The 19,213-nt window shown below is 40.0% G+C and overlaps 1 protein-coding gene across 1 annotated transcript in view; it reads left to right on the top strand.

Annotated features, from left to right (window-relative positions):
- Positions 1-4,333, top strand: part of CDIN1 (CDAN1 interacting nuclease 1) — a 278,150-nt gene extending 273,817 nt beyond the window's left edge. Inside the window, exon 11 of the mRNA XM_006058058.4 lies at positions 3,756-4,333. Coding sequence (XP_006058120.1) covers positions 3,756-3,765 — 10 coding nt within the window. The 3' untranslated portion in view covers positions 3,766-4,333. The remainder of the gene's footprint in view (positions 1-3,755) is intronic.
- Positions 4,334-19,213: the final 14,880 nt, after the last annotated feature.

Raw genomic sequence — 19,213 nt, 5'->3', positions numbered from 1 at the left:
CCCAGACTATGTATTCTGCCAGCTGCAGACTTCAGTCACAAAAACCAGCATAGTGAGTAGCAACCTAGAGGGACAAGTGACATTATTCCTAGATTCAAAAGGTCCCTCTTCCTCTCCTACTTAAGTTCAAGAATATCTCTTCCCCAAAACTGAGATGCCATCTTGGAGAAGGAATTGACAGAAGGGTGAGAGACTGAAATTTCTGAGATTTTGAGTATTTTTCTGGAGATGAAAAGCTATCTAAAGGCTTCCCAGGTGGCACAGTGGTAAAGAATCCACCTGCCAGTGCAAAAGCTATGAGTTTGATCCCTGGATTGGGAAGATCGCCAGAGGAAGAAATGGCAACCTGCTCCAGTATTCTTGCCTGGTGAATTCCTTGGTCAGAGGAGCCCGGGGGGCTACAGTCCATGGAGTTTGAAAGAGTCAGAAAGAACTGAGAAACTGAACACAGCACAATAGTACTTTAAAATTAATAGATCAGATTAAAAAATAAACCAGAATATGTTTCAAATTAGTATGAAAAGAGCAAAAATAAGGAAACTATATTTTCTCTGCCCATCTGAATTTCATTCTGTCCCAGTATTAAGATAAATCTGGAACTGGTTGTTTGGGGAGAGTAGACAATAAAACTTTGAGAAATTATGCTGCCTTGGTAAACAAGAATTTTAATCAAAATTATAATTCCAGAATTAGGAGGTACCCCTTACATTTTGGAAAAATTCAGTTTGGGGCATAAATAAGAAGAAATAGAAATTTTATATGAATCATTATCCTAAATTATGGTAAAGGCTGAAATAGAATAGTTTGAAGAGAAATTTAAATTGTAAGGTTCAATAAAGCCAAAATATATTAATTAGAAAAAAAAAACTAATGACTTTGGGACCTATGCTTTTGAGAAAAGCATAATTTATTACTACTGCAGAGATTAATATCAAACTCTGTTGACCATTAGTATAACCCAGAGTAGACCCAACGCATTAACCAGAATAGTGGTTCTCATGTTTGATAAATCAATATATATTACAGTATAATATATCAGTAAACACAACATTAAAACAGTTCTAAATAGATGTATCATTGGTATATATGTACCAACTTGATGGGTTAGGGCCAATTTAACACAGTTGCTTGGAAGACATAAGTTTGAAAAATCTTGAAAAAAATAAGGCAAATGCATGCACACAGAGAGAGCCAAGATCTGAAAGATTTGTGAGATGTGAGTGAGGGGAAAAATAGAAGATTAACAAACAAAAATAGTGATGAGAAGAGGCAGGTATTAAAGGTTATTGATTACAAAGTAATAAGAGCAAAACCTTGATGTAGTGCTATGTACTGGTCAAGCTCACCAGCTCCTGAGTACATGTTCTTAACTTCTATACTATTCTACAATTCTACAAATAAAAAAGAATTTGTATTTTTAGACAAGAGGAAGTTTAGATTTGAGGGGCAGTAAGGACTCACAACAAATTCTGACAACTTTTTGCCCAAATATGAAAGTAGTTTTATTTTTTTTGTTTGGAGAAATAAACAATCCAGTTCCACTTTGACCCTCTAAATTAATGAGGAAGTACTTCCATTTTAGGAATTTATATAACAGATATAGCACACATGTGTATGAAGACATATGTACAAGCATATTTGTTGTTATGTTAGTATTTACAAAAGACAGGAAATCTAAATGTTTAGCAATAAAAGACTAATTAAACCATGCTTCATCCATGCAATAATTACCTCCTTCAAAATAAGGGGAGAGATTTGTAGGTACTGACACGTGGAACGATCTCCATCATAAACTGTTAACTGCAAGAAGCAAGGAGCAGGAGAATTGAATGGCAGATTTCTTCCAGTTGCTCATCCTGGTTTGCTCTTCACTCTTCGCTGCTCTGCTTCTTGTCCTGGGAGACCCACCTCTATGGGTTATATCACTGGGCTCCTCGGTCCTCCAGCTGCTGGTTGCATTTGGCTAATGGGGAACCCCAACATGGGATCAAACAAGAGTGAGGTCTGAGTGTTCATTCTCTCCTTACCTTAAGCTAGCCACATCACTGCTCCTCCCCTATCCGATTCCTCCCTTTCAGCTTGGAGAAGTCACTCATTTTCTTTAAGCCTAAGGGATAACACAGCTCCACTGTCCCATCCTGAGTACTGAGCTGTCTCCTTGCTGTTCCCCTATATTATAACCAATGTATTTGATGATAATTTCTTTGTAAAGAAACTATCCTCTAATTTTCCACATTTGAGTGTACCCTTTGTTTCCTGTTATGACCCAAATATGCTATTATGATAATAATAGAAAGAGTGATGGAGAGATCTAGAAATACACATTTATATATGCAGAGAATACATTTAGAATGGTATACTTAAAATGCTAACAATAACAGTCAGGGATAGAAAATGTCACTGGGCTTGGGAATGGAAGGAAGTCTTCATGACATACCCTTTCATATTATTTGAGTTTCTTATCAGGTTGATGTATTAGCCATTAGGAAAAATAATAAAAATAAAGTGTTAAGAAAGTAATCCAAACATTACCTCCAAGATGGAAAAAATCAATGAGGAAACTATCCCATAAAATCTAAAGTCTAGTTTAGATAATATATGTAGATGAAAACGTGATGTGTAATCCATGAAGTTGAATTTGTGAGTGGATACACTCCAGTACTCTTGCCTGGAAACTCCCATGGACGGAGGAGCCGCCGCCTATGGGGTCACACAGAGTCGGACACGACTGAAGCGACTTAGCAGCAGCAGCAGAGAGGTTCTCTTCAAAGAAATATTTTGCAGATATTTAATAGAATCTAACAAAGAGTGATACACATTAACATGGATTCTCTACTTCTAACTTACTTGTCATTAAGTTGTTGAGGTTTTTATTTAGGTTTAATTTACAGATACCATTCACAAGCTAGTCACAATCTTCTTTTGGACTAAATGTAACAATTAGTCGTTTACTTTTGGCTTTATGAAGTAAAAACTCACTGGTGATAATGAGTGTGGATCACTTTGGGAAAAAAAGTGAAAGTGTTCATCCCTCAGTCGTGTCCAACTCTTTACGACCATTATCTGTAGCCCACCAAGTTCCTCTGTTCATGGAATTCTCCTGGTAAGAACACTGGAGTGGGTCATCATTCCCTTCCCAGGGGATCGTCCCAACTCAGAAATAGAACCTGGTCACCTGCATTGCAGGCAGATTCTTTACCACCAAGCCACCAGGGAAGCCCAGGAAATAAGACTTACTGTCAGGACATAAACTTTTTGTTACATCTTGAGTCAACAGTTTTGTAAGCCATGAATGCAAAAAATCAAGTTGTCTTTTTTTTTTTCCTTTTTCTGTCTTTTTTTTTTTTGGCAACAATTTAGCAATGGCATATGCTTCTAACTCAAATGACTTCACTTCAAATTGACATTAAGAAATGTTTTGAAGCATAGTCATTTAATAATAATTTGCTTCAAAATAAGCAGCTCGCTTCTTTTTAATGGGACCCACATCCCTTAGCATGTGACTCAACAGTGTGGTAAATAAAAAAGCAACATGCTCTTGAAAATAGTCCCCAGTATGTTCCACTCTGCTGCTTCGTGGGTTGTGTTTGTTATTTCGAACCCCAAGTTAGGGCTATAGGTGTAAACCCCACCATTTTCTTCATGGCAACAAGGCCAAACACTGAGACAGAGGAACTGGGCTTCTGTCAAGAACCCACTCGTGACTTGAGTGTATTTCAGCTTTCAAGACCTGATTGTTTTCTCTTGTCTCCCAGGGATCACTAGCTACCTTATCACCAAGAAGAATGACCCCTTGACAGCATGACTGCCACCCAGAATCTACACCAAATTGCAATGGTGCTGAAGAACTCATCAAGATCAGAAGGTCAGGAAGACAATTACATTAGGACATATATGGGCTACAAGTTATTTGACAATTTTCTTGGCTTACAAAAAATATCATTTTTAAAGTTTCTTTTGACATACTTAACTGCCTTTTTGCTTACAGCCTGCACACTGCCAGTATTCTTAAAGTATCAGGGATTCCACCAAATGAGAATACTGCCTTTATTCTATTTGCATTCCATTTCATAAAATGTTGAACTAGAAGCAACAGTTTTCTCCTTCCCCAAACAATCACTAGTATTCTCTTATCCACTTTTTACTATTGGCAAAATACCAATTAGACCAGCTATTTATAAAAGAATATTCTATAAAGGAACTGAAACTAAAAGACTTGGTTGTTAACAGTGAAGGCAGATAATAAACTAAAATAAATGGCAGGCTTACTATTTAAGCTGCTTGACAACTTGAATTAATCCAACTTTAAACTGCCTTTGCCATTATACCAAATTGATTAATAAAACATTACTAGTTAGAGGTTTTTTTTAAAAAAAAATCTACATCAACCAGTAATTAATTGCTTAATTTCTTCAAAGTAACTTGAAATTTTTGTAATAATAATAATAAATTACAGCAACCATTTATCAACTATCTGCTATATGTCAGATACTTTACATGCATTAGTTCTAACCTTTACCACAATCCATCTGGGCAAAAGATTAATATGCCCATTTTACAGAAAAAGAAATACAGTCAGAGATTTTAAGGGACCCAGAGGACGACACAGTCTCATTTCCTCCCATTTCCTTCAATGGTTTAGTTTACATTGTAACAAATGACTTGTCCAGTCATACAACCATTTCAGCTGATTTATTCATTGAATGAACCAGTGTAATTCATTCATTGTCTTGGATTTGGGGAGATACAGCTTGACAGCTACAAAGAGTATGTCAGGTGTCAATGAAATAATGGAGTATGGGTTGACTCAGATCATCTGAAGGATTCCACTCACAGGGGCCCCAACATCCAACTGGTTTTAATAATTAAATTGATCCAGATTTCCCAAAGCAAGAAGCTGTGGCTACATTCTGTAAGTCTGTTGTGTACCACCAAGTCTTGTGTGGGTGTGCAAAAATCAAATTGTCATCCTCAAGGTTAAAGAGGTTCCACTACCTTAGTCTAAAAGAAAAAAGCAGTATTCTTGTATGACTGTTCTAGTTCTAAGAGTAGCACTGAATGTGAATGGATGCTGCTCATTCAGCAGCTTTATTTACTGTACCCTTTTTTGACAATGAGTAGATACACCAAAAGATTGCACTTTGTTGAAAATGACAGAAGTTTTCACACAAGTCATAGAAGACACAAGAAGTCTCATGTTACCATTCAGGAATGGCATATCTCTTTAAGTTCTTCCCAATGGCTTTTATGGCAATGAAGAAACCAAGGAGCATATTTTTCTTGCCATCTTACGTGCTGTTTTTAGTCTTTTTCTGGCAGCATGCCTGGAGTGTGAGGGTTGGTCTCCAGATAGATCTTTAAGTCTTTCTCCTTGCCAATTACCATCACTCAAATACCCTCATTATCAGTGGGTATCTTAAGCTCTGGGTTACACCTCCTCTTTATTCCACTTCCAGAAGTAGAGCTTCTAAAACAGATGCTTCTATTAATGTTGCAACTCAGCTGACCAGGCATCTGTGCCTAGAGATGGAGTTGGAAAGACAACAGGTTCTGAAACAAAAGGTAAATAATTTAATAATGCATTTCCTCTACCTAATATGACACAAAAGTTAATGCTCTACAAAGGAGCCAAAATTTCTGAAAGTAAAACGATTTGTGTATATAGATCCTTTATTTTGTTTACATAATTTTATACCAAGCCTCATAGATAACAGTACTATCTTTTATCTCAGGTTTTCCTTTATCCCACTCACTCTGACAAACATCCAAATAATTTTTCACTCCTGAAATATTTCCATTTCTTAAAGTCTTTTTAAAGAATAAGCATGTTTTTGTATAGAAAGAAAAGACTGAAAGGGAATTTAATATAAGTCATATTTGCATTAAAATATGAACTGAACTGTTATGCTATAAATGTTAACATTAATATGTTAAAAAAAAAAGCCAGCCCTCCGTATCTGCGGGTTCCACATCTGATAATTCAGCCCACTACATACGGAAAATATTCAGGAAAAAATATTTCCAGAATACAAAAAGCAGAACTTGAATTGTTGTGCATGGCAACTATTTCCATAGCATTTACATTGTATTAGGTATTATGAGTAATCTAGAAATGATTTAAAGTATATGAGAGGGTGTGGATAAGTTATCTGCAAACATTATGCCATTTTATATAAGGGATTGAGCATCCTCAGATTTTGGTATCCATAGAGGTCCTGGAATCAATCCCTCATACTAAGATATGACTATATATTCCTCTATATATGGGAAAATACTTCATATAGACCAAAGGGAGAAATAAATAATTTCCATTTTGCTTGGCAGTCTTACCAAGTGTTTCCAGAAGCTGGCATTTGATTCTTAAACTTGGTCCAGTGGTGGCCCAAGACACTCCTTAGATAATAGAATGAGCAAAGCCACAGCAGAGGGAAATGGGAAATCGGTAGCCTGATGTGTTGCCCAGTGGGATTCAAGTTATCAGCATGTGGAGAGTCTGGCAAGGTGTAATAATTCAAGATCGTAGAAAGTCATCTTGGGATTTATTCTGTCAATAAACAGGAAATACTAGATGCTCTAAGTAATACTGTCTCCAATAAAGCTCACTTTATTTGCTCAGACTTTAATCAACCAATCAATGCTTTGTTGAGGTGACATAGTCCATTTGACAGTTCTCCATACAGTCTCACACTGTGTGCCACCGGGGCTAGCTGCAGCTTTGCAGCCGCGAATGAGTCACTATGTTGAACTTGAACCACCGGACTTGTAAAGGTAAATCTGAAAAAGGAGGTGAGCTACCTCATCTTCTTCTAGTCTGGAAAGAGAGTCCGGCTTAGAGGGGCTAAGTGACTGGCCACCAGGAAAAGACTGCAGACAGAAAAAGGAGCTGTATTCTGGAATGCCCTCCCATTCTGGGTTGTTCCTATAACAATTCTCATTGCTGTTCCTTTATCCTCATCCTCCTCGCTTTCTTTTTTTGTCCTTAAGCGAAGAAAAAAAAAAAAGATCTCTGTTTATATGAAAATGAGCTAGCCTTTGCTGCCCTAAAGAGGTACTGTAAGGTAGAGAAGCCACCTGTACTTAGTTGGGTGGAATGCGAGGCACACATGAGGAGTGTAGCACAAAAGTTTCATTTTGCACGTTAAGTATTGGCCATGGGCTGCATGAATTGAGACAATGTGTCATATATTTCGGAGAAGGCAATGGCAACCCACTCCAGTACTCTTGCCTGGAAAATCCCATGGATAGAGGAGCCTGGTGGGCTGCCGTCCATGGGGTCGCTAAGAGTCGGGCACGACTGAGCGACTTCACTTTGACTTTTCACTTTCATGCATTGGAGAAGGCAATGGCAACCCACTCCAGTACTCTTGCCTGGAAAATCCCATGGATAGAGGAGCCTGGTGGGCTGCCGTCCATGGGGTCGCTAAGAGTCGGGCACGACTGAGCGACTTCACTTTGACTTTTCACTTTCATGCATTGGAGAAGGAAATGGCAACCCACTCCAGCGTTCTTACCTGGAGAATCCCAGGGACCAGGGAGCCTCATGGGCTGCTGTCTATGGGGTCGCACACAGTCGGACACGACGGAAGTGACTTAGCAGCAGCAGCAGTCATATATTTAGTGGCATGTGGCATTCCATGGCATGGAGCACTCCCACATCATTGCCAGAATTTCTGGTGCCATTGGCTTGAACATTTCTTGTCTACTTGTTTTCCAATGCCATATATGTGAGATGAGGTCCTCCATCACCTCTTAGGGGCTTCCCAGGTGGCACAAGTGGTAAGGAGTCCACTTGCCAAAGCAGGAGACGCAAGAGAGGCACATTCAATCCCTGGGTCAGGAAGATTCCCTGGAGAAGAAAATGGTAGCCCACTCCAGTACTTCTTGCCTGAAAAATTCCATGGACAGAGGAACCTGGTGGGCTACAGTATATGGGGTCACAAAGAGTCGGACATGTGTGCACACACACACACACACACAGACACACACTACTTCTACCTCAAATACTGCAAGAATGTCCCAACTGGTGGTCGTGGGTGGGTAGTGGGGAGAGGTTTTTGTTGTTTAGTTACTAAGTAGTGTCTGACTCTTTGCAGCCTCATGGACTGTAGCCCGCCTGGCTCCTCTGTCCATGGGATTTCCCAGGCAAGAATACTGGAGGGAGTTGCCATTTCCTTTTACAGGGGATCTTCCTGACCCTGGGAAAGAACCTGCATTTTCTACTTGGCAGGTGGATTCTTGACCACTGAGCCACAAGGGAAGTCCAGGGGAAGGGAGAGAGGAGGAGGAGGAGGAGATAATTAACTTTTATTGAGAGTATGGCAGGATTTTTTTACATTTATTTTTATACTTTATTTTTAACTAATTTCAAACATGGAAAATTCACAAGAAATATACAAATCTCCTGTACACCCTTAGCCTAGATTCACCAGTTCTTCGAGTTTCGCAGCACTTGAATTACCATTTTCTCCTGCTCTTCCTGTCCATAATTTTTCCTAAACAATTAAGAGTTGGTTGTATATATCATGCTACTTTACCTATTTACATTTTAGTGCATATTTTTAACATAACTATAGTAGTTATAAAATTTAGAAAATTTAATATTGATAGAATCCTTTTATCTAATCAAGAGACCACATTCCAATTTCTCTTATTGTCCCAATAACGTCATTTACAGTATATATATTTTTTCCAGTACAGAATCCAATCCAGGACAATGAATCACAATTGTCCTCTCTCTTCAGTCTCTTTTAATATGGAATATTTACTTGGCCTTTCTTTTGAATAATGCAGGTCAGTTGTTTTATACACTGTCCCTCAGTATGGGCTTGTGTGCTGTGTCAGATGACTACATTTAGGCTGTGCATTTGTGGCTGGAATACTAAGAAGTGAGGCTGTGGGAATTCCTTGGCAGTCCAGTGGCTAGGACTCTGTACTTTCACTGCCAAGGGCTCGTGTTCCATCCCTGGTCAGGGAACTCAGATCCCAACAGCTGCATAGCAGCCAAAAAAATTAAAAAGAAGTGAGGTTGTGTCTTTTTCCATGTATCATGTTGACAGCAAATTATGCGTTTTGGGATGATGTTAGTTTTGATCACTTGATGAAAGTGTTGTCCATTTTCTCCACTGTACTTCTCTATAATATGAACATCTTATTCTTCAACAACTTTCCTCCACTAATTTTAGAATTCATTGATGGTTCTAGCCTAAGTTATGTTTTTCTATGATTGCTGCAAAGTAGCGTTTTTAAATTTTTCATCATCCCTTCTACATTTATTAATGGACATACTACCATAAGAAAGAACTTCCTCTCCTTATTTATTAATTTATTATTGTAGACTCACAGATTCTTAATTTATTATTTATTAATTGATATTTTAATAACTAATGATTAATAATTAATTTATTGCATCCTTTTTTATTTTTGATGCCCAAATTATCACAGATTTGGCCAGTGGGAAACTCTTTCGGGCTGGTTCCTATCTCTTTTGACAGGCCTCCATCATTTTTTTGTTAGCACTTCCTCACTTTTACTCACAATGTTCCAATCTCATTTTGTACCTTTCCTGCTCCAGCCATGGCATCTTTAAAAGGCATCATGATAAATAAATAATTTCCTAACAAACCTACAAGATAGGTACTATTAATGTTCCTGTTATACATATGAAGAAACTAAGACACAGAGAGGTTAAATAAATATTCCAGGGACATAGAGCTATTAAATAGTGAAGCCACAAATGCTGCTTCTAGTCATGTTTCTCTCTCCAGTCTTCCCACCCACACACCCCAAATCTCCTCTCCACAAAGTTAACAGGATGATAAACCTCGAAAGGAAACACTGAATCTCTTCATCCCACAGCAGTGTCTTGGCACCTGGCATTTACACACTAAATATTAGTAGAAGTGAATGGAACTAAACTGACAAAAAGTAAGTGAGTAAACACTACCACCACTTTTTCCTTTGCCCCCCTTTTTTTAGTGATCTAGCTGAGGGAGCATAAAAGGGATTCCCAGCATAAAGTGAGAAGAGAAGAGAGGGTGCTGTCAGCTTGGAGGGCAGACGTGAAGGTGCCTCAGACCATATCCACCACCCACTGTGGTCAATCTGGATCTATTTATCCCCCAGGAAATTCCACTTCTGCATCTGAAATTCCCTCACAATAGTCTCTCACCCCACTCTCCTACGTGCCCCTAGATCGCAGAACCTCTCTGTTCCTTTATTCCAAGAAAACATCCAACCCTGTATCAGATTTTACCCCCAGTCTGTCATAACCGTGTGTCTTCCTTTCCTTCTTTATCCAATTTAGACCCAGTGGGCTCAATAATTCAAATACCCTCCAACCTCTATTCTCAACTTCCTAACTGCTCTTTCCCTGCAAACTCTTTGGATTTGGAAGAATCCACACATCTCACTCCTTCAGTGAAATTGCTGAGCACTTCTGGAGAAAATTACACAATGATATGGATGGTTGCCACCACAAATCTCCCTTGGCAAGGTTCAGCAGTCTTTTGACCCAATCCTGATCAGCTTCCTCTCCCACTCTCCTCAAACAGTGATCCTAAGCGTGTACCTCTCTTTGTATTGTTCCCCCACCTCCCCTTTTCTCTGAGTGCTTCCTACACCTGGGAAAAAAATCCAGACTATTAAGCAGAACCCATATCACCTTCTGGGCCCCACATCTCTATTTAATCCATCTGTACACCACCCTTCCCTTCCTTTCCTCTTGTCTCAACGAAGAGGTAACTTTTAACTTTCACAAAACATACCTTATGCTCTGGATCCCAGCTTGTGCTATGACCTCCCTCTATTAAAATGTATCTTCTTTTTCCTATACCCTTATTTCTCAGTTCATCTGTATAGCTTCTCTTTTATTGCTTTCTTTTTAGCCATTTAAAGAAGCTCAATTCTCTCTTATCTTTAAAAGTAACATCCCAAGATCCTACGTCTTCCCTTTATCAATGGCCATATTGTTTGTATTTTCCCATGAACGAGATTCTTAACATTAGTTTACAATGACACTGCCTCTTTCCTCACCTCCTTTCACTCCTCAAACTGACTTCAATTGGCCGTATACCCATACCACGCCACCTTAACTACCCTCTCCAAGGTCACCAGTGACCTCTTAGTTGCTAAATCCAGCGGACACGTTCCAGGCTTTATCTTATTTAGCTGCTCCCTCACTTTCATGTTTTTCCTTCAAAAAACATTTATTAGACATTGAGGACACCGAAGTGAACCAAACATACCCGACCTTGTCCTTATGGAATGGCACTTCAGCAGGAAAAACAGAACATTAAACAAATAATTACATGATTCTTAGTGAAGTGTAAATGTGATAATGCTTCGAAGAAAATTTTAATGGTATAATGAGAGTAGAGAATCTAGAGGGGGAATAACCAAGAAAAACTTGCCCGTGGAAATGGCACAGAGTTGGCCTTTTTAGAGATGGGAGATGGCAGAGGAGAGAAGAGAAGAACCTTCTAGACAGAGGGTATGGAAAGTGCAAGAGCCCTAAGGGTAAGCAGGAAACTAGACTAGACTAGCAACATAGAGATGGACAGTGTGACCGGATCAAAGAGAATGAGGAGATTCCAGATGAGGCTGGAGATGAGCGACAGGAGCAAAATCAATCAATTTTAAGAGTTTATCCTAAGAATGGTGTATTTCCATTGAAGGCTTTAAAATAGGAATATGATGGAACCAGACTTGACTCCAGAACCCCCAACTATCAAGTCCAAATAATAGTAGCTTGGTGGTGGTAGTGGAGATAGAGGGAAACAAAAAAGTTAAAGATGCATTTAGGGGATAAAATGATTAGTCCCTGGGAATTGATTGGATTGAGGAAAGTGTTAGTCAATCATGTCTGACTCTTTGCAAGCCCATGTACTGTAGCCCACTAGGTTCCTCTGTCCATAGGATTTTTCCAGGCAAGAATACTGGAGTGGGTAGCCATTCCCTTCTCCAGGGGATCTTCCCAACCCAGGGATCAAATCAGGGTATCCTGCACTGCAGGTAGATTCTTTACCATCTGAGCCAACAGGGAAGCCCATACTAATATTGTTTAGATACATGATTAATAAAAGTAAAAGGGTCTAAATTTCACAGATTGTTCATATATGGTCCTATCCAAGCTAGGAGGGAGGATGGGGCATTGACTAGTCCAATAATAATAATAACAGAGGCCACTGATATTTATTGAATCCTCACCATGAATCAGGGCTTCCCAGGTAGCTCAGTGGTAAAGAATCCACCTGCCAATGCAGAAGCCACAAGAGACGCTAGTTCAGTCTGTAAGGTTGGAAAGATCCCCTGGAGGAAGAAATGGCAACCCACTCCAGCGTTCTTGCCTGGATAATCCCATTGACAAAGGAGTCTGGCGGGCTACAGTCCAAGGGGTTGTAAAGAGTCAGACTGTGCATGCACATACATGCACCATGAATCAAATACTAGATAAATTCCTTCACGCATCAAGTCATCTGACCATCTCGTCATAGCCCTATGAAAAGTTTAGAAGTGTTAGTTATTGCTTAAGGTCACATAGTTAATTAGTGACTGAGCCAGCGTCTAGACCCAGACAGTCTTACTGTAAAGGTGTGTCTTATACCACCGGGCTCTCCTGCCTTTATTAGTTAAACCTGCCTAGCCCCTGCACTTAGCAGCTCTGACTGCCAGCTTCTTCTCTTTGCTGACCTCTTTTTAGAAAGTTAAAAGGGGAAGGGTTATTCTTCATGTTATCCTTAATTGATAGAAAACAAATGAAATGAACTATTTTTTTTCCAAACACTTCTTTGAGTCTGAAAGAAAAATAAGTGGAAAGAAGATACAATTTGTTCATTCACAAGCCAAATTTCATTACATTTTCTTCTTTATAGAAAAAAGAATATATAGCTATGCCACGCCTACTATATGTGCACGTTTCTCTCTATTTTTTGGTGTCAGTACTATCTTGAATTATAATGTCTAGATGGCAGTGATCAAGTTAAGGTTTGTGCAGTGTCTGGACAATGGTATATATATTGCATAATACATAAACACTATTTGTAATTATAATAAGGGTAAGTTCTAGAAGAGGTAAACAAGGGTATAAAATTCATCTTCTGTATGGTTATTATTCCATTTATATGAAAAGTCCACTAAATTCACTGAACCATATCAGGCCACATCTGTTTGAAAACCTACCAGTTTTTATGAACATTAAATAAAAATGGTTAGATTTAATGACCATTTATCATATTCATGCAAAAATAATGAAATGGAAATGTAGCAAAAAAGAGGCCACGCTGATAAAGAAAGGAGTTGTAAATGCTAACAAGTTCCATATTTTATTTTTTATATTTTCAAAATTAAATATCTGCTATTTATGCTTGAGAACTTTCTTTAATTGGAGGGCATTTTCATTTTAGCGTTGTTTCCTTTCATGCTTAAGTATTAAGCAACATGGACTTAGAAAATATGCTGAACATATTTATATATAAACTTTACTCACAAGAGTTAGGTTTTTGAACCTTAAGAGAAACGGCTTGGATGAACATTTTTATGACAAGGAGAAACAATGAACCTTACACAGAATGCAGGAAAAGCTAGGGGTGGGGGGAAGGGAGAGATGCATAAGTGAAAAAAAGTTTTCCTTGCTGTATTTTACAGGTGAAGTAAATTCCGCTTGGATTAGACCTTCCAAGTTACTATGACAGAGGGTAAAGAGAGGTGGAGAGGAAACTTGGAGTGGCATTTTGACAGCAAGCTACAGAAATAACAGTTTGACAGAAGAGGCCATCATAAATATAAGATCATCTCAGGCATGAATAGGATTCCCCTTAATGTAGAAAAGATGAAGCATGTGTAGGATTCAATTTGGGGTGAATGGAACAGTCAGGCAGGAAGGCTACCCAGAATCAGGCTGCTAGTGCTGAAGTGGCAGAACGACCTCACTGGACATGAGTCTGAGCAAGCTCCGGGAGCTGGTGATGGGCAGGGAAGCCTGGCGTGCCGCTGCGGTCCACGGGGTCGCAGAGTCAGACCCGACTGAGCTGCCCTGCAGTGCTGAAGCAAGGAACTCTCATTCAGTTTAAATATCCCTAGTGAACATTTTTGGAGATTTTGAAGCACTGCTCTCAGTTATTCCTATTTATATCTGTTTCTAGCTTGATTGAACTGATGTGTAACCAGTAAGATTAGAGTTTCTATTAATATAAAGTTTGTTTTTGTGCCAATCCCAAGATCTATTTATCCTTCAGGTAGAGGAGAGACCTCATCTTGCCTAATCAATACAGATATCACAGATCAACAACAAATCTTCATACTGGCAAACAGAGAAGTCGATATCTTATTATTATTTAACAAGAATTCCATTGTCAGTTTGCTGGGAAGAAAAATATTAGTAGAAAAGTCTGTGTGTAGTATTATAAATACTGCTCTAATATAAAGGGCAGAAAATGGGAAGAACCCTCTTATATGAAAAATCAACCTCAAGGCCTTTGGGATCATGTCCAGGAACTAGAGCTATATGAGTGGGATGGATCAGTTGCCATCTTTAGACCTCCAGTTCTTTGTTGGAAAGATAAGAGGAGTTGGTCAGATTGTCCCCAAAGCCTACCTTTCACCTCTGAAATCCATGACAAGTAAATATTCAATTTTGAATTTTTATTAGGTTAAGGATTTAACAATCAGCTGAAACAGGACATGTTCCAGAAAAATAAGAAATGACATGCTGAAGAGCATTTAAATTGAACAAAACAGATTTGTATGTGTGCCACTCTTGATATACAAATGTTGAATGTGTTTTACTGTAGCTACTGAGTGTGATTGATAGGAGATGCATCCATTTCAAGGTTTGTGAATCTAAGTAAATTGTTGTCAGTGGTATCGCTTCCTTAAAAAAAATTATATCCTTACAGAGAAGAGACAAATTGAGACAGGATATACATAAAGCATCAATTTAGCACAAATATCCACTTCCAATTGTGAAAAAAATGTGTTTATGTATGTAAATGTATATACACACACACACACACACATATATATATGTAGTTGGGAGTTTTTCAGGAAATTTGAAGAGCGTTTTTTAAATTGCTTATGCTTTTTAGAATGCTTAGCATTTCTGTTTTGAAAACAACTTGTCTTCCTTTTCAAAATATGTGTGCTAAGCTGGCTCTGATGTCAGAGTGAGCTACTTCCACAGGATTGGGTCGGCCCCTACTCAACAATTCTGTTACAGAAAAGAAGTCAGTGGTGAAACGAGAGTTGAGCTCACTGAGTCTCAAGTCCTCAGCTCCTCCTCCAAAGCACTATAAAACCCTTTAATGTAGAATCAAGAGGAGGAAAAGAGGAGGGCATAGTTTGTTTTTTATTCAATTATTAAGTCCTTGTCGTAACCTTTTCCCTTTTTACCTTGACCCTTTCTTCCTCACCTTGCATTTAAATTGCCTCAATTTGGGACTAAAACACGAGAAAGTCTGGTGCAGTAAAGGGAAAAAAAGCCAAGAGGTAGAATACTTTTCTTTTCATCTCTTTTCCACTGCTGTTTTCTTTTCCTCTCTCATTTCTTTTTTTCTGTATCTAACTTAGACTGTATTTATTTAAATCCTCTTTATATCTAGGATATTTCAGGTTTTCAGGATTTTTACATTGAACAAAGAAGCTTGAAATTTTTAAAATGTGTGTCACAAGTATTTTATAGATATATTCGATTTAAAACATAAATGAATATCAAGTGGGAAAAGCACATAGATTTTCCTCACAAAATGTATAGGTATCTGTTTTCATCTTAAAAGATATCTTTAAATTTTATAATAGAGGCCATTAGAAGTAAGTTCATATTCAGCAAGATTAGCCAAAAAAAAAAAAGGTAGGGGTTTGATGGGGGCCCACCCTGGGTCTAATTTGGAAGCTTGCGTTTATGTCATGTCAGATTTGGGGAGACTGAACCCTCACTGATGCATTGGTCTGACTGTCTCCCAAGCTTGATACCCAGGGTTCATGACTGCAGTTCCTGGCACAGTCATAAATATTCATACCTCTACTAATAATTTGCAAGCCAAATTCAGTTGGCTTTTTTCACCCCATCAATCTTATAATTAATAAGGGTGGTGCTCTTATTTCACTTTCCTCCCAAAGAAAAGATAAATGAAATAAAGAGTCGTCCTGTAAATTTAAATAGGAGTGCCTCTCACTGATTAAAAACTGATGTTATCATATAATAGTGGAAGAAGAGGCTTTAGCTATTTCACTGGTGGCTGGAGGGAGCGATGGTGGGGAGGGGGCAGCAGATTAGAGACAGGGAAGCATTTCCAGATGTGGCGGCCTGAGCCTTGATCTGAAGAGCTTCGTTATCTGTTAAATAAATGCATAGAAGAACTTTGTGATAGCATGTTAAAAGTGAGTTGTAGGGTATATATTTACAAATTGCACTCTTATCTGTTGTTTAGATGGATGGACATTAAATTCAGCATGCTAATATCCAGGGATTTAGATTCTAAACACTATGGGTTCTGTCTGCAGTTTACAAATTTAGAAACATTTTTAAAAGTTGTTCAAGTTTAGCGATCATTGTGTCTTTAAGGTGACTGCCTTTGAATTAAACTGATGGTTGTGTTTCTAAATGGAAAGACTTGGTCTCCACAGAAACATTAAAAGAGGCATATATCACAAAATGACTTTACAAATAAATCATGGTACACAAGACGTGGTGTAAAATGTCTGCTCCCATTGGATTTTCGAAGGTCATTTATAGCAAAGCAGGAAAATCAAATTGAACATAATTTAGAAATAAAATTTTGATAATTGAGCTAAGTAACTTGAACTTGTCAATCACCTGTGACCTTATTCTATTTACACTTTCACTTCAACATTCAAAAGTCCTAAGGCCGCTGGATAAGCGTCTAGTATTAACAACTGCCCTTGCTCTGTGGCGGGAGGGTGGGGCAAGGCATGGGGGAGGTGGAGGCTGGCAACATTACCCCTCTGTTCAGATTATTCAGTCTGTTTTGGAATTAAGACACCTGGGTCTATGACTAAATGAGAAAAGTTAAACTTTGTAGTCAGCTATTCGCCTCTAACTTTCCTTAAGGGGAACTCACTTTTAAAAATGCAATACTGTGTTACATTTGTGAACCGGTTAGATTGTTTTAGGAGCTCTTGTTGCTTGACTTTCCTTACTGAGACCTCTCCCCCATTTTATTTATGTGAAGGTGAGGTAAGGGGACATTAGGCACTCTTCATGTTCTTGATCCTTAAAGCTTACATTTAAGTGTCTTGTCCCACAAAAGCACATCATGTTCAGGACAGTCCCTTAAAAATGTCTAAACACGGTGTGCATTTTCAGTTTTATACCTTAATTCCGTGTGAATATAATCACATGCTTAATCTATTGCTTTTTCCTACTGACATTTAAAAGAGGGGAATAGAGGGGAGGGAAGCGCACCTCGTTCTTCAAGCAGGCCTCCTTATGTTCCCCCAGCCCTAATCTGTCGGTTGCTTCAGGGGAGACACTGGGCTGTGAAAGCCCGCAGACTCCTGACAAGCAGCCCAGGCTGGAGTCAAAGACATGTTTGTAAAGAGTTCTCAGTGGGTTTGAGGGTTGTGAGTCTTATTCTGGCCAGGTTTCTTCCTGGGGAGTCTGGGGGGTAATTGGCTCTTTGCCAAGCCCTTCTCAGCCTTCTTCGGCTGAGTGGAATCTTGGAAAACTCACTGTTGGAGAATAGAGTCTCTCTCTTCTCTTTTCCCAGAATCTGTTCCAAAGCAGACTTAGACCCACTGAAGCTTGTGGGGACTTCCTGGGTCTTTGCTGTTGCTCTCCTAGGTCATCAAAGCAACACATGGCAGTTTCCTACCGTGGAGCCTTTGAAGGATGACAGACCCAGGGATGACAGAGTGACTTCATCCACGAGGGGTGAGGGTGGGAGGGGGGTGCCTCTGACAGTCACTCTTTTTTCTGGTTCCAAATCTACTCCTGGAGCTAGAGGCAGGCCTTCCACCCTGGTATCACCAGAAGTCACCCCACGGCCTTAAGGCCCCCATCCCAGCAGAGACTGATGGAGTGGGCCGGCGCAGGAGCAGCTGGGCTTGAGCACTGCCTGCGATCTTCCCTAACTTTAATGGATACTGCAGGCTGAGCAGTTAAGTAGTTGAGGCGCCTGCCCTCCTGGCTGCAGACTTTCTCGCCCACCAATGTGGGACCCCTGGCAGCCACTGCTCTGCAGCTAGGAGGTGCCTGGTCTGTTCTGCTTCTCCAAGTCCAGGGAGTGGTTGGGACCTGAGGATCTCATCCTAATTCCCTTCCCAGCAGTCAGGGAAGAGCCTGGGGGAAGAGAAAAGTGAAAAGCAACACCCCCGCACCCCCAACTCCCAGGTTGTAGGTGGTGTCCACCTCGAGACCTTGAGTAATGGGAACCTCGCTCTCCAGGACACCCCAAGTTCCTGTGGGGCACCAGCTGGGCTCTTCCTCACCAAAGGTACCTCAGGGCACCTTGCAAATATGTTTGATGTTTTTCCTTTCCCGTTGTTGAAGAGTGGCTGCAGAAGCAAGAGAATAAGGTAGGGAGCTGCTGCTGCTGCTGCTAAGTCTCTTCAGTCGTGTCCAACTCTGTGCGACCCCATAGACGGCAGCCTACCAGGCTCCTCCATCCCTGGGATTCTCCAGGCAAGAATACTGGAGTGGGTTGCCAGTTCCTTCTCCAAGGGTAGGGAGAGGAGATAATAATTACCAAGCTTTGTGGCTGTTTCTGTGATGTGTGCCTAGGTCGTGTGTGTGTGTGTGTGTGTGTGTGTGTGTGTCTGTGTGTGTGTGTGTGTAACAGGAAGAAGGAGGGAGCAGAGGGAACAGGGAAAAGGGAGAGGGAGAGGAAGATGGGAAGAGAAAGAGAGAAATCTAAAGAACCGTAGACCAAGGCGATCAGTGGAACCAAGAGACGCACCAGGCCCAGCTAGCTACCCTGGCTTCACCTCACAGGTTTGGAATAGACACGGATAGCTCGGGGTTCATTTATCCCTTTTTGTCTGTCAGTCTCAAGAAATGTCTTTGTTCCCCGGGACCTGAAGAAAGAGGCTGGCAGGAAAGTGGGGCTGGAGTGGCTGTGTACAGAGGTTCAGCCAGGAGGGCTGGGCTCAATGGTGCCTGGTCCGTGCCTGGCTGCGCTGTCTCACCTGCGGGCCTGAGGGCCTGCCTTGCCTTCAAACCCTTCATCTAGGTGAGTGCCTGAGGCTTTCCTTCCACCAATTC

The sequence above is a fragment of the Bubalus bubalis genome, chromosome 11 (genome assembly GCF_019923935.1).
Source record: "Bubalus bubalis isolate 160015118507 breed Murrah chromosome 11, NDDB_SH_1, whole genome shotgun sequence".
NCBI classification, from domain to species: Eukaryota; Metazoa; Chordata; class Mammalia; order Artiodactyla; family Bovidae; genus Bubalus; species Bubalus bubalis.
This window is presented reverse-complemented; position numbering and strand designations above follow the sequence as displayed.